We start from the raw sequence: 15,977 nt of genomic DNA, 5'->3' as shown, positions 1-15,977 counted from the left end.
GACCGGAAGATTGTGGCGAGGAAGTTCCTATAGAATGACGATCAACTTCAAAGCCAATCAAAAAGTTACTTAGTCCCGGACCATGCACTAATGGAGTTAAGGAGTAGCGAGCAGTCGGCAGACTTCTCATGGACCAAATATGTTTGTCAGCCTTATTTTACTCTTGTAATTACTAAAATGTCCCCCTTCAAACCTAATAATGAGGGGGCTAACTTGTAATTTTGTAACAACTATGACCTATTCTTATAAATAGGAGTTCATGCCATGAATAAGGATGGCCTATACTCTTTTACTAATCCCTATTATGCCCCCTCCCTTTAACCACTTACTAGCTGAACGTTCTATACCTTGGGTGTGTTTTTCGGATATTTTTGAATTGAAAATATGTATTTCTCATATAATTCATTTTCAATATGTCACTCATTGTTGCGATACAAATCTCTGTTAATATTTTCATTAGTATCCTAAATAAACTTCTCTGAACTAAATGGTAAAAATAGTTGTGTGAGATGCATATGCATTGGGGGTCAAACTTATTTTCAACCCAAAATATTAAGCCCAGAGGCGTGGGTCAATTGTTCTGTATTGTCACGCCAACATATTTCAAATATCTTTTGTGGGACTAAATTTAGATCTTTCACATGTGAGGTCTACATTTTGATCATTTATTCCTCTTAAATGAAGCTCCTTAAATATCATACAATTAGAGCTTGCTTATTTACATGTATCTGTCGTGGGGGTATTGTGCCCTTAAAATTTTCTCAACCGTTGTAGAAGGCAACCGAGTTCTATATGAGCCACAAATCTTACGAGCAACTCGATCGATCCTAGCCAAACCATTTGCTCTAATACTTCTCATTATGGTGTGTGTGCTAAATATGAATCAAATTATGGTCATATAAACTATTGCTCAAACTACTTTGAAAACAAAGACCTTACCTTATGGTTGAGCGTCAACAACTTGACGTTTTTATACCAAAATATTTTTTGCCTATTTAACATGATTCTAAATTTGAATATTTCGCATGTCCTAACACATTTTATTTACTTTATTTCTGAAAGTTATTTACTATATCTATATCTTAGATCTTCTATATAATATATTCTACATATTTAGTCCAATCCCTGATAGCATCACTTAAGTGCCCGTTTGGGGCAGCTTATTGGGCCGCCGCACTGTTTGGAACATGCGTTTGCGCAAATTATTCGTGTCGCGCTGCCTCCGCGTCCAGGAATTCCTTAAGGGTCTTTGACACGAGTAAAGACGCGTGTCCCACGTTCAGCGACAAGCATTGCCCTAAGATACCCCTGATCTCCCTCGCCCTCTCCTTCCCTGGATTCGTCACCCTAGAATAGATTGAAACTTCTTCCTTTCGATTTTTCTTTCTGATTCGTAAAGTATGCTTTCCCTCATCGTCAATGCTTCTTTCTCGTGTATCTCCCTCGCTTTATCCCTATCTGGATTTGTTAGGAAATGGCATCTGAACGTCGCTGTTACATGATTTTTTTTCTTTCTTGACCTAAGAGCAATGATTTTCTTTTTCTTTTTTTTTTATTTCTAGTCGAAGAATGTGAATGGTTCTTTCTGGTTGCCCTAGAATTCCTTTTGATTTTTGCTGGGCGTGAAGAATAATTTCTGTTTGCTGGGTATTTTATCGAGCCTTTTTTGTTATAGGATGAAGATAGTGTGGAGAATGCATTCCTTATATCGGGTTTCGATTTTTGCTGGGCATGAGAATAATTTCTATTTGCTTGGTATTTTATCTCCCTCGCCCTCTCCCTCCCTGGATTTGTTTGGAAATGGCGATCGAACGTCGTTGTTAGATGATTCTTTTTTCCTCCTTGACCGAAGAGCAATGATTTTCTTCTTCTTCTTTTTATTTCAAGTCGAAAAGCAAGTATTTTTGCTGGGCGTGAGGAATAATTTATGAGCTGCTTATACAGGCAAGGAAAGCCTTAAGAGCTGTTTATGAGTTACTATTAATTTCTATTTAAGAGATTGATTTTCAAGTTTCCTATGTTTTATTGTTGATCTTTCTGTTCACTTCTTTGGAGTCCTTAGTTCTTTTTAAATTGTAGGAGAGATTGTGGTTGGCAGTTATTTCAATTCTAAGGGAGATTGTGGTTGGTATTTTATCCAACTCTTGTCATGAGATGCTAATGTTGAGAAGGATGATTGGCAGTTATTTCAATTCTTGTTGTGATTTCCACAGGTTGACAGGATGGTTGGCAGTTTTTCAAATTCTTGTTGTATTGCTTTCAATGACATTGTGGTTTGAAGTTTTTTTGACCTACTCGACTCATTCCAATTGAGATTTTCTTATGCCTGCTTGGTTTTTCCGATACAGGGATCCCAATTTCTAGATTGTGCCTGTTTTTGGTTTATTGTTCATATTTTGAGGCTTTTTTCATTGTTGAGGCATATTTATATGTGCTTGACATTGCTCTATTGGAAGGGATTTTGTTGGCATTGGTTTCAATATTATATTGGAACGGATTTCATTGGCATTGCTCTATGAGTACCTTGGCTTTTTCGATAATATTTGTTAGCTTGAGCATTGGCATTGCTTTCTATGAGTAGCTTGACAAATAAGGAAAAAACATCATTTTCATTTTTACAATCATTTTTCACACTTTTATAGCTGTCAAAATGAGGATCAAAGAATGCATCAACTATGTTTATATCAGATTTGAAACAGCAAGACTAGATCTTAGTCCCTGAATCTAAGAAACCTTCCAAAACACTACAACATTCAACCACAAAAGGCACGACATTGCAACATTTCTTTTTGGTACAACAACAGGATGAAGCTTCTAATAGCTTCATGAATATCTCTTTCATTGAATGATGTGAAATAAAAAAATATAAAGAGAAAAAACGGGCTTACTAAATTACCATCTATGAATATGCTCGACATTGGATTAAGTTGAGCTACTTTTATTTGTTAGTTGAGGTACTTTTATTAGCACCAAAGGGAGAAAAGGGAGGAAGAATTAGGAGCACTGATTGTATTGGGTTAGCTGAGAGCATGTTGTAGTGTTCTCTCTTGAGATTCATATCTATGTAACCTTACACAATTGCATAATAAAACATGTTCGATGTCTTACTGTGGATGTAGGTCTTTGACCGAATCACATAATTTTTGTGTCATTATATATATATACTACACTGTGGAAATTGCATTGTTTTTTGGACACTGTTGTCGGTATTGGTGGTAGAAAAATGGTTTGATATTCATAGCTATGGCAAATCTTCTAGAGTTGTCTCAATGTGATTATTTGGACACTGTTGTTGCTGTTGGTATTATGACAGAATATGTTAGCATGTTAGCATAGAGCTTTTATACTTCATTTATTTAATATGGTTTTGTTGGGTTGGACATCTGCACGAGCAAAAAGGTTTTGCATGGGTGGATTTTACAATATGAATTTTTTTTGTGTTAAATATGTCTATATGGAGTTACAATATGAATTTTCTTAGCAATTTGGCAGCTGTTAAGTTTGTCCATAATTAGCTTTGTGCTTGTGCGATTATTTCTTCAACAATTTTCTTATGCATGTTGAGTTACAATATGAATTTCTTTATGCATATGCAATTCTTTATATAGTTCCACCATGGCCAAGACAAATGAAGGTGCTCCGTCAGCGATGTGGGATAAGTAAGTTACAAATATTTTCTGCAATCTCTGTATCACCGAGATTGAGATCGGGAATAGGCCAACCACCTATTTCAACAAGGAAGGTTGACAGAAAATAACTAAAATGTTTAAAGAACTGACTGGTAGGGATTATGCCAGCAGTGAGGGGAATCTAATGTTTTCCCAGATTGATAGTGCAGCTGAGGACAGATTTAGTCAGAGTTTGAAATTGAATATTTTAATATTTCTTATTGTAGATGTACTTGTCTTTATCATTTTTTTTTTATTTTTTCTGATACTCATAAGAGTGTGAGAACTATATGTCATCTTTTGGAACTGATCTGTGATGATTTTATTCTTCTGCACTATATGCTTCTGTGCTATATGTTTTTGTTCTCATTTTAGTTCTGTTTAAAACAGTTTCACCAGACAGAGACAGAAAGGTCATTTATACAACAATAACTATCAATAAACTATTCTGAATAAGCTGCCCCAAACAGCAAGCCAGCTTATTATGATAATTTACAGATTATGATAATTTGCAGATTATCAGATTATCAGAATAATCTGCTTATCAGCAGATTATAAATAATCAACAGCTGCCCCAAATAATCTTCTATAAATAGTTTATTCCTACAAAAAAATTTTGTTGTATCCTCAACCTGTGTAATCCTAATCTCTTTTTTGCATTTTCTCCCATTATTCCAGCTTTTTGCTTATTTCAGCATAGGCCCCACTGAGTAAAAGCAATATGGCACATTGTTGGATCATCGGAAATGCATCATGTATAAATGCATCCAACCATTTCAGTTTGATGGGTTATGATTGTTTGAGTTATGCTAAATGTTTGCTTTTGTGCGTTATAAGCTGCTTATATTTCTCAAAATACTGTTTTCTATCAACTAGTTATCTTCAATAGATATCTATACCAGCTTCTAACTAATCTTAGTTGATTTACTATAGTTGTAGCTGATCTAGTATAGTATAAATTGATTATTGCTAGGTGGAGCTGCATCCATTCTGGAAGCAGGATGAGCTTGTTAAGTTTTGCCAACAGCGCTGTATTCATGTCTCAGCTCATACTCCTCTGGGAGTGCCTGCAAGTAATTCTTGCTTGAACGTTGGTCCTGGTTTTTCAGATAGTGGCTCAGAAGATGAGCCTGGAACTCCTAGAATAGCATTCAGAAGGTCGAGATCAGTTCATGGACCGATGCTGAAGCTCTCTGTCGTTGCAGAAATTGCAGAACAACATAAAAAGACACCTGAGCAGGTTTAGTGTTACCTTCTTCAATCGAAAAATGATTAAAATTTTCTAAAATGGCATTTTTTAATGGCTTCTAGCTAAAAGAATAGTTGATTTGTTTCAGTCATAGAAGACACAGTAATTGGTAACTCTTCTCGTTAGATTGCCCAAAATTAATGTCACTTAACAAACTAACGTGCTGTTTGACAGTGGTTTTGGAAAAACTGTTATAAAATTTCAAATTTTCTTATCTTGTAATATTCAAGTTGTCTTTTTTATCGTTTGCCTTCCAAATTTTTTTTTTTCTCAAGGAGTTCAGGCATTTGGAAGTTGAAATTGATACACGGTTATTGAGCTTTGTCCAAGGATTTATCTTGATGCACCATTTTTGTAATTGTAACCTCCATATTTGCTTTGTTCAGAAGCGCTTCAGCTCATATTGCTATTTTTTTGCCACATTCTAATTCAAATTATGATAAATTAGATTCTATAGAATTGACAGTATAGCAAAATAACTGACTTGAAAGAGCACTCTGGCTTTCTTTTGCTCAATGAATATCACAGAAAAACTGCTTCCTACATGAAAGATTTAAGAGCATTTAGCCATGATAGAATAGTGAAATTGCTCTGATTTTGAAAGGGAAAAAATAACTTATAAAGCTGATCTTTGTTGATTGGAATAACATGTTAATGGTGTTGATTTCAATGATGACATGAAAGGTGGTAATCTCCTTTTAACATCGCAGTAAATTATACCGTCTTGTAAGCCAATCACAAGTAGTTTGATGCTGATGAAATCATAACTTTTATTCATCTAATATTAGTTGGGATTAAATTAAACTTATGGATTTGTTGCAGCGCACTAGTTCATTGTTTTATTGTGGTTGCACTAGTTTCATGCATAATTTTTGCATATGAAATGTTTTTAATTAAATTAGTCCGCTTTTTTCTACGTAATATCAGGAAAAGTGTAATCGCCATAATTTATTATACCTACTATAAATTTGGTGTCTTGGGTGATTAGTTTGAAGCATCAAACAAATTGGGCTTTTCTAGGTAACAGAACTGAGAATCTATAACTAAACTTGTCTCTATCTTATGTAAAGGTTAAGGAGTGGATCAAAATTGAAACATTAGAGTGGACTCAACTGGCCTATGTTGATTTGTTTGATCTGGCTTAATTTTTTCATCCTTGACTAAATCAAGAATAACCACATCGATTTTTTTGGGACCCTTATCAACTAATTTGAAGCTTTAAGAAGCCACATATATGCTTCATCAAAGTCATTTAATTATCCACTCAGCCCTTCTCTTGTACTAGATATTTGTACCATAACCTTCAAAGTTTTCCTATCAAGCAGCCAAACACAAGAGTACGCTTAGGCTTGTTGGTTAAGAAGCTGTCACTCTCTAGGAAAATATTCTAGAGTTTTTGTCTTCTTCTTTCTTTGTGAAGGGTAAATCTAATTGAGTTTTTAGTTTATTTTGTCTTCTTTTAATAACATGGTATGTTAGGGTTTACTGATTTGACTCATTATACAGAAGATAGTCTAGGAAAGTGAAGTTGAGACATTTTAGCTGAAATTTTCAATTTAAATTTGTTGATAGACAATATTTAATAAATTATGAAAGCCTAATAAGTTAAATTGATGATTAATGATTTGTATATATATATATATATATATATATATTAAAGAAAAAAATACAGATAGATTTGTATGAGTGGGCTTAAACACCCAACCCACACGGTACAACAGACAAAAAAATATAAAAAATGTGTACATATAGAAATCAAAAAACCCAAAAACCACTCGGGCGCTGAAATTTATTAATTAAGTTAATTGATAAATTGTGCATTTGAAGAAATAATAATTTAATCTCTAAAGTTAATGTATAATGCTAAATTGTAAATAATTTTAAATTTGAGATAATAGAGAATTGTTTATAGTTTATCATATCGGGTTACAATATGTTTTTGAAAGAAAAGGTAGTTATTTTTCTAACAATTTCGTGAAAATAAATGATTTATTGTATGTATATATATAATCAAGATAAAATAATGAATTAAAGCAATTTTTTAGATTTGAAAGAATTATTATAAGCAAAAGTTTGTCAAATAGAAGAGGAACATTTAAAACAATTGTATTTCATTGGTGTTTAACTCTTCGATCAGATAAACTCAAGGGAATAGTTAATTTGCGGGTTTAAGAACAAAATCTAGATCAAGAAAAACTATTTATAAATTAAAGATTAAGATGAATTCTTTTACCTCTAACTTATAGCTGCATTTTTGCTTCTAAATCAAATGTATGGATAATTATAGATTCTATTTAATTCAATTTTAATATTTTATCCCGACTCATTTGTTCTATCATAATATTGGTCATATCAATATGAATGTAATATGTTTTAAGCATGATTAACTTTTTATATAATATATAAAATATATTTGTTATATACTGAGTCATATGAAAATATGAATTATATAAAATATTTGTATGTGCATGTTGACTGATAGAGTTCAGCTTTTATGATACTAGCTTGGGACATTAATTTGTTTTTTTCATATAACTAAAAGAGATTTTTATAGACTTACCTTTATTGGTATAATTTTAAATATTGAACATGTGCAGATGTAAATAATATTTGATAAAATAAGACGATATATTGTAATAAGGCTTCAACATTTTGGATATACAAACTACTATTATAATGAAAATCTGGAAGGTTCCTGCAAGCCACAATGATGGTTAGAATTGCCAAAATTTGTGTGTAGTAGCTGTCTTTGACCCAAAAACTCATTCTTGATGCAGAATTCTTCACACATCAACAATTTATTGGTAGCTATTTATTGTGGTTGTGCAGCCTTATAAAGTCGTGTAATGCTCATTTATTTCTAGGTTTTTAGTTATTACCAAGTATTTTCATTGAGTTCCTATAGTTGTTCAATTATGTATGGGTCTATTGTTTTGTTCTTTCACATCCAATTGGTGTCATGTGGTATCAGATGTCACAACCCGGCCTGCGAGTTTGGAATCACCAAGATGGGAACTATCACTTGGACGGAAGAAAATTATCCAACTTTTTCATTTCACAATAAAATGAAGTCCAAAGCACAAAAAGTCATTCTATTTCAGAAAACTTACAGTTGCAAATATTTGTTGATATTTAAACTTTTACATCAAATAGAAAATAAGATGGAACTATAACACCTATTGGCCTGCGCCCCTTGATGTTTGTACACGTACTCCTTATGATCCATCATATAATAGATTTTTCTGTAAAATGTTAGCAACTGAAGATACGAGTTACATGATTCGGTGTACAAATATTTTTAAATTTCAATAATTATCATTTTCAAAATAGTTTATAAAAATACAATAACCAATAAAAAAACCGTGGGAAGTAAAAAAGAAAACAGTAAAAAAAATAATTTTATTTACTTTCATTTATTTATGTTGTATTTTTCGTTATTGGAAGTCATCCTCTAAATATAGACTAAAAAAAATACATGTTTAATCTTTTTCAACACATCATAAAAGTAGTCAATCATTTTCATTTTTATTTCCTTTTCTATTTTCATGCACAATTACATTGCATTTCTCTGCTAGTACTATCTAGGGGCTATCATATGCATGCATATAATGTATTTTATTTCTTTTATTCTATTTAACATTTAAAAAAAATTTGCATTAAAAAAAATGCTGGAAATAGTAAAAATATATATATAATAAGTTTTATAAATAAATAAAATTATTATAAAATAAAAACATATTTACCTACTTGTACAGTTAGTCGGTTGCCTTTTTCTCAGTAAAGCTAGTCCTTAGATGAACCTATAAAAATACTTTAATTTCTATTAGATATGTAGTCATTTTAATTCTAACCTACAATTATTATTATCATTCATTTATTAATATCTAAAATTCATCTATTTCGTTAAAATTTCTAATTAATTGATTTAGTCATTTAATTTATTGTTAATTTTTTTTTTCTCGTTGACATTTCTAAGCTTTTAATATAACATAACATTATGTTTGCAACTTCAAATTTAATTTCTAATCTTATCCAAGTTCATCTCAATGCTTGCTGCTGAAATAATATATCAAAAGAATCATGTTTGCAACTTCTAATATAAACTTATCCTGGTGATCATACATTTACTCTATCCGAAGAACTCCCTAGATCTGTTACAGGTTCTGCAAATGTTCGTCCTTTAAATCATAATATATCTACTTGACTTCAAAATACACGATCACAAATTTTTTGTTGAAGGTTAACAGAATAAAGTTCTTTAGTCTCGTAAAGATGCTTGGAGTATTTGATAAGGCAAAAGGCATAACCATACACATATAATCCATCCAATGCCTTGAAGGCAATTTCTTACTCATCTCTCGGAGTGATCTAAATCAAATGGTATTCACTATGTAAATTGAGCTTATACAAGCTATTGGATCTATTTAATTGATTAAACAAATCGTCTAATTTTAAAATGAAAACTAATACTTTATGGTGATCTTATTGATTATCAAATTATCAATGCACAAACTTCATTATCTATCCTTTTTAGGCACAACCAAAGGTGGTACAACACATGAAATAATACTCTCACGAACTAGTTGCTGGGCTATTAAATTATTAGTCGGCTTCTACAACTCATACTCAGTAGTCACATCTGATAGATTCATTTGTTGAAGATCACTGCTCTCAAGTCGAGATCTATAGCATGTTAAATTTTTCACACGAGTAATAATCGAAATGATAGATTCTCAATCAACACATCTTGAAACACCTCAGATAAAAGTTGAACGAAGGTATTGGCTCCTCCGTCTCACTATCCTCCAACATCACTAATGTTAATATAATTGACTGCTCCCTCATAACTTATAAAAAAGTGGTGTTTGATACTATTGTGTGGCACTATAGCTCTCATCTCTGTAAGAGTACTCATCAGTGTTGATTCCTTCAATCCCACAAGAACAATGTGTTTCACATTCTTAATAAAAAATATAAATTCTTTTTGCCATCAAGAATGGTATACCTGTCATATTGCAACGATTGACCCAACAAAATATGACATGCATCCATAAGCATAATAACACATCATACTTGATCATGTGGTTTATCTGCAATACAAAACTTTATTAAGCACCTCTAGTCAACACCGATCTCATTCGTTTTTATCAACCAGGACAGATAATACGATTGTGAGACTCAATTTATTCACCATCTAGGTAGACATTACATTCTTATAATGGCATTTATCTATAATGCAACTGCACACCTTCCCTCTCACAATACAACAAACATAGATGATATTATATCTATCACTAAAGATCAAATGAGTACTTGATTTGAATACTTCATCAAACCACAAGCATCTCACCATCATCTACATGTAGCTAGTACTCCTCTACAATCTCTTCATCTCCAAAAATCTTCACTATTTTTCTTATTCCATTGCACCAACTCAGTAAAAGAAATCACTTTCTTCTTTAAGTTTTTCGATGAAAAGTGCTCAAATGGATTTGACATTTGAAAAACATTACAGCTAGAAATGCCCTAGGGGTGCCGGCCAAATAATTTTTTGTTCCCTGCTATGGTAGCTTCTCATGGAGTGAGGTCTTGATACTGTTTAGACAGTGGGTAGATCTGAAACTATTGTGTTGCTTCTCCACATTTAGGTCTAAAGTCTAAATATTTTGCAAAGTCTAGTAAAGCTTAAATGCACAAAACATGTCAATGCTCCAAGATACCAAGATATTTAACAATAAATTAAATGACTAAATCAATTAATTAGAAATTTCAATGAAATAAATGAATGATAATAATAATTTTAGGTTAGAATTCAAATTTCTAATAATTTTTGTTTCCTTTTCCATCTTCATGTTTTTGTTGTTGTTGTATTTGAGTGTAAACTCTATGTGATTTATCCTATTCTGGTGGATGAGATTCTTAGCAATGCTAGTTGTAGCTTGCTTGCCACACATCATCATCATCTGATCTTTTGTGTAAACATCTAGTTCTTTAAGAACCGTTTAAACCACATTCCTTATAAATCCCCATGGATCATAGCTTAGGATTTTGCTTCGACTCTACCTTGGGCTACAATAGACTATATTTTATGGCTCCACATGAGTAAATTTCATCAATAAATCCTTCCTAGTCATGGTGGAGATTTTAATACTTTTATTTGTTCCTTTTTTTATTACGAAACCTTTTTTTTTTCTCTTACCATTTAAGATGCCTTAGTATAGTATATTTGTCTTTAAGGTGTTCTTCATTCCGATTATTGATATTCACGGCTAACTGAAAATTTGATGTACAGTATAGTGTGAGAAGGGCAGATGTGTTTTCTAACAACCATTGGTACATTTGCTTGTAAATCTACATTGTTTTTTATTGAACTTTTATTGTTAAAAAATATATATAATGAGTATTTTTACTGTACATTCTTAGCTTTATTTTTCAGCATTTAAGAGAGTTCGACATTTTATTTAACATTAAAATTCTTCTCTGAAATCACATCCTAACATGCTTAATAATAAGCATAAAAAGTAGAACATGGTTTATATCTTTGATAATTTTAATAATTATTAATAAGTTTTAGTTAATTTTGGGCTTTGAATCTAAATGTAGGTGGCTAGTTACATTGATTATCCCAATCCTAGTTACTTGGAAAGGTGAAACATGAACAATCCTAGTTACATAGTTTTCAATATAAGGATGTAGCATGTGAAATAAAGTGATCTTAGAATTTGATGGTCAAGACCCCACTACAGAAAGGTGAATTTTTTTTTGGCACTAATGGCCCTCAAAATTATATCGTTTTCAGCAATCGATTCAGTGTTGATTTCTGGTGTTGGTTAAACATCTTTCTGGTATGTGAATTTATTTTTTAATTAAACGGAGGTGTTGTTTTTAATGTATTATGATTATGATGGGCACCAAAGTTTGCTTAGAGATTCCATAGAGTATGAATTGTTCATAGTGTTAATAAGTCAACACATTATCATGTTTTTTCTTAATTTTCAAATTATGAACTTTGGGTCTTTTATTTAAAGGAATGGCAACTTTAGTGAAATTATCATCTTTTCATCTTTAATAATAAATATCAGAATAATTATACCCAATGGATCTCTCCTAATAAATATCAAAATAACTATACCCAATGGAGTTATTTTACACTTGTGGTTTATCCCTAATAACTGGTGGTTTGGAGAAGCTCTCTTTTCTTAAGATATTGCTTCAAAATTGGTAATGTTGCATAATGAAATAATGGGTGAGGAATTGGATCAACCATAAGAACCTATAGCAAGGGGGAAGCTAATATAAGAAACATTAGGTCAATACAATATGCCAATTCAACACTTTTAGTTCATTTTGCTAATATTTGAATTTTAGATGATGTATGGCTATCATGTAAGACTGTAATTGTAATTTCCTAATGGAGGAATTGGATCAACTGTAAGAGCCTATAACAATGGGGAAGCTAATAATGAACGAAAGGTCAATACAAGATGCCATTTGAACACTTATTGTTCATTTTGCTAATATTTGAATTTTAGATGATGTATGGCTATCATGTAAAACTAGAAATTTTAAATTTTAAAAGTTTGAGCTTTTAAATAAGATAGGAATGATATTTAACTCAAATGGAAGTGGTTATTTAAATTTTAAAAAAAAAATGAAATACATCAAGTTATTTTTCTATTTCAATGGAATCAAATTAAAAAAAAAATCAAACAAATTTATTTGTTAAAAAAATTCAACTTACTCAATAATCTACGTGATTTCAATCCACTTGTATTGCACATGAAATTCACTATTGTACCGGAGAAAATAAGATGAGTAAGAGGTTAAATTTTCTATAAAATCAACAAAATATATTTCTTCTTTTAAATACTGACATTTTTACACCATTAATTTCAATTATCTTTTGTTTATATCATGGGACTATTTTAATCCATGTATAAAAAATTTAGAGACTAAATTAGGTCGTTTATATACTGCAAGACTAAAAAGACCCTCTCATATGTAGTAAGGGACGTTTTTGATAATTATTTTTCATAGTAAATACACTTTTCTAACTATTATTTTAATTTTCATTTCCTATAGCTTAGCCTCTTAGAATTACCATTCTCCAAGTCTCTCAATAACTCTCAGTTGCAGGACCCTCCTTTTTTGACCGACCCCATTGCGTTGGTAAGAGTAACTTTTATTGAAGGCTCTTTCAGATTTAGTCATCATCATGGTCAAGTAAAATTGAAGATATTATGGAAAGAGTTAGATGTCACACCTTAGGTCTAAAAGTCGGTATATCAAAAAAATATCAAACAATTATTATTTATTAAAATATAAAGGATAAAAGAAATTGGATATGTTGTATGAACAATAAAGAGGGCAAATCACACTATACATATCATAAAGTTTCAAAGAGTATCAAATACATATGATCATGAATATAAGTGACTTGAACATATGCAATTTTATGTAGATATTATTTGTTACCACATTAGGTTTATTTTATACGTATAAGATTTAACAATTTGTTAACACTTTGATATTATTTAAATATAATAGGTGTAGATAAATACATTTATATAGTCGATTTTCTAGGATACTCTGAAAAAATAATAGGTAGGCACCAATCTCATAAAAATTATTTGAATTCTCTAATAACTCGTCGGTTCGACTAGCAATAACAAAAGAGTTTAATACTGACATAATATTATTGTAATATCAATTATATTTTATGCACCAGAATCATAGTAATGAATATTACTACAACATGACCACTAATATTTATAAACAATTATAAATTTAAAACAATATGATTTTGACACATCAAGACTAAAAAAAATAGTTAATTCTGGAAATATACGACAAATAATTATGCAAGAGTCTATGCAGTAATAAAAAAAGACTAATTACTTATTTAATTCTTTATGACTAATAAATAAAATCAACTGCAATAATGGGTCTGTTTGGGACAGCTTCAGATTCTCAGCTTTTCATCTGCAGCTGCGTTGCCCAAAGAAATTGCTGTGGGGAAACTGACTGTCTGTTTGTTGCAGTTGTGAGACTGTTATTTCTGGAAAATGATCATTTTGCCCGTTTAGTAAAAGTTGTTTAAAACAAAATTGTGACAGCCACATATTTGATACTTCAGAAATAGAAATTTAAAATAGAACAAAAGTTCAGATACACAACTCATTTACAAAAGTGCTGAAAAAAATTAATAAAATTACAAGTAATTTTTTTTTCACACAGCTAACCAAACAAAAAATCAAGCCACCATAAACATATAGCATTCACATCGAATCCCTACATCCAATCCATGCAAGGCATTCACATATATTCCAGTAAAATAGATATTCGCATTTGCTCAAAGAAAGGTGACAAACCAAACCAAAAATAAAATATCAAGATTCGCATATATTCTAGTAACAGGGGAGGAAGATGACGAACCAGCAAATGTGAGATGCATCGGAGAAGAGGAAGGAGGGGAGGGAGGGGGAAGATCGCACCTTTCTTGCGCAAGAGCCGAAGGAGGTAGGAGGGGATTAGGGCGGAATCGTAACAAAGCAGGGCAGGAGAGTAAAAAACCGAAGGGAAAAAGCGGGCTGCGGGGTCGAATTCGCGGCCTTTTTTTACGCGACATTGCGGGGCACCGCAACTGCCCCGCTGTCCCAAACAACCCTGAATTGTGGCGCCACACCCCCTCTTCACACTGCGTCGCAGGTCCAGTGCAACCCCAAACGATGCCTATATTAATAAAATTTAAATGTAATGACTAACAAACCTATAATTAGCTAGGCATTTAATACAAGTACCAATTAACAATCCTAATAAGGAAATGTACGTTTATCCCATAATAAAGAGCGGAGATGAATGCCAACCTCCAAATTTATTAATGGTTTACCCGACATTGACTTGTAAGTCCGCCAATTGAAATCTAGAATGTAAATCATTATGTGATTAAACGTATAAAACCTAATAATTTATTCGATTAGGAGTAACATAAATCATATATTATTATTATCATAATAGTTACATTAAGAATGATAATATTAGGTAGATAATTAATTTTGATTTGGAATTCACTAACTACTTGAAAATTTAATTAAAATAATTATTGACTAAATTAATCATAATTAATAATTTAATAGAATGGTAGGAAGAGTGATTATATTCAATAATACATATATTTATATCGCTAATACCAAATGAACATGTATAAGAAGTGTATACAAGAAATGAAATAGAGGGCAATTCTAACTGTAGTTGGCAGTTACCCTTCGTGGGTGAGGCAAATGCCAACAGTGGCAACTTTAATAAAGAAGGATAGGTGATGGTGTCTTAGAGTTCAACTCCAGGGAAAGTTTTGCTAAGTGCAGGGCTCCTATAGTAGCGAGAGAAAGAGGATTGGTGGTTGCGAAGTTGTAGGAGAAAGATAAGTGTTTTAGCGGTCTTTGTATGCCACGATCTTGTCGTTCCCTTCATGGCTAGTTCTAATCGCGACTGTAAGGAGAATCATTGGTTGTAAAGAGGTGTTTTCAATATCTTAGCCTTCAACACCCTTTGATAGACCAGAGCGACATTTTGACAACAAATGTGGAAGAAGAAAAAAGAAGGAATACGCGGGAGACTGCATGATTCCTTGAAATGAAAGGCGGTAATGAGAAACGGAAGAAATTTGCTTGATCTACTTGAGCAAAAGGGGAAGGGAAGGAAAGGAAAAGTTTGATCTTATATACTAACCCATTGAAAGAAATTAGTCCTCAAATGCACGCCAAATATTAGATTAACTCAATCTGTGAGAATACTAAGAGTGTACCAAGCCTATGCATTTCATCAATAATAATGTCACAATCATGAACCCACTGAGTGAAAATCAAAGAAGGGCTCAAGTGTCAGTGATTAATTGATGCAAAATTTAATGAATAAATTCATATATTATATTAAAATATGTATGATATGAAATATGATGCCCAAAGTTTATTAATATCACAGTTGGTTGCAAAAAAAAAATAAAAAAAATAATATATATATATATATGAGCACCTACTGAATTCCGAGAGCTGTCGCGGAAA

At 31.8% G+C, this 15,977-nt stretch overlaps 1 protein-coding gene across 6 annotated transcripts in view; it reads left to right on the top strand.

Annotated features, from left to right (window-relative positions):
• Window positions 1-15,977, top strand: part of LOC110029298 (aldo-keto reductase family 4 member C10-like) — a 29,953-nt gene that overhangs the window by 7,371 nt on the left and 6,605 nt on the right. For all 6 annotated transcript variants that reach the window (XM_020731533.1, XM_020731528.1, XM_020731530.1 and 3 more), the window contains one exon: window positions 4,642-4,908. In XM_020731533.1, coding sequence (XP_020587192.1) covers window positions 4,642-4,908 — 267 coding nt within the window. The remainder of the gene's footprint in view (window positions 1-4,641; window positions 4,909-15,977) is intronic.

This window comes from Phalaenopsis equestris, unplaced genomic scaffold (assembly GCF_001263595.1).
Source record: "Phalaenopsis equestris unplaced genomic scaffold, ASM126359v1 Scaffold000557, whole genome shotgun sequence".
NCBI classification, from domain to species: domain Eukaryota; kingdom Viridiplantae; phylum Streptophyta; class Magnoliopsida; order Asparagales; family Orchidaceae; genus Phalaenopsis; species Phalaenopsis equestris.
Note: the sequence above shows the minus strand (reverse complement) of the source record. Positions and strands in the feature narration are given on the sequence as shown.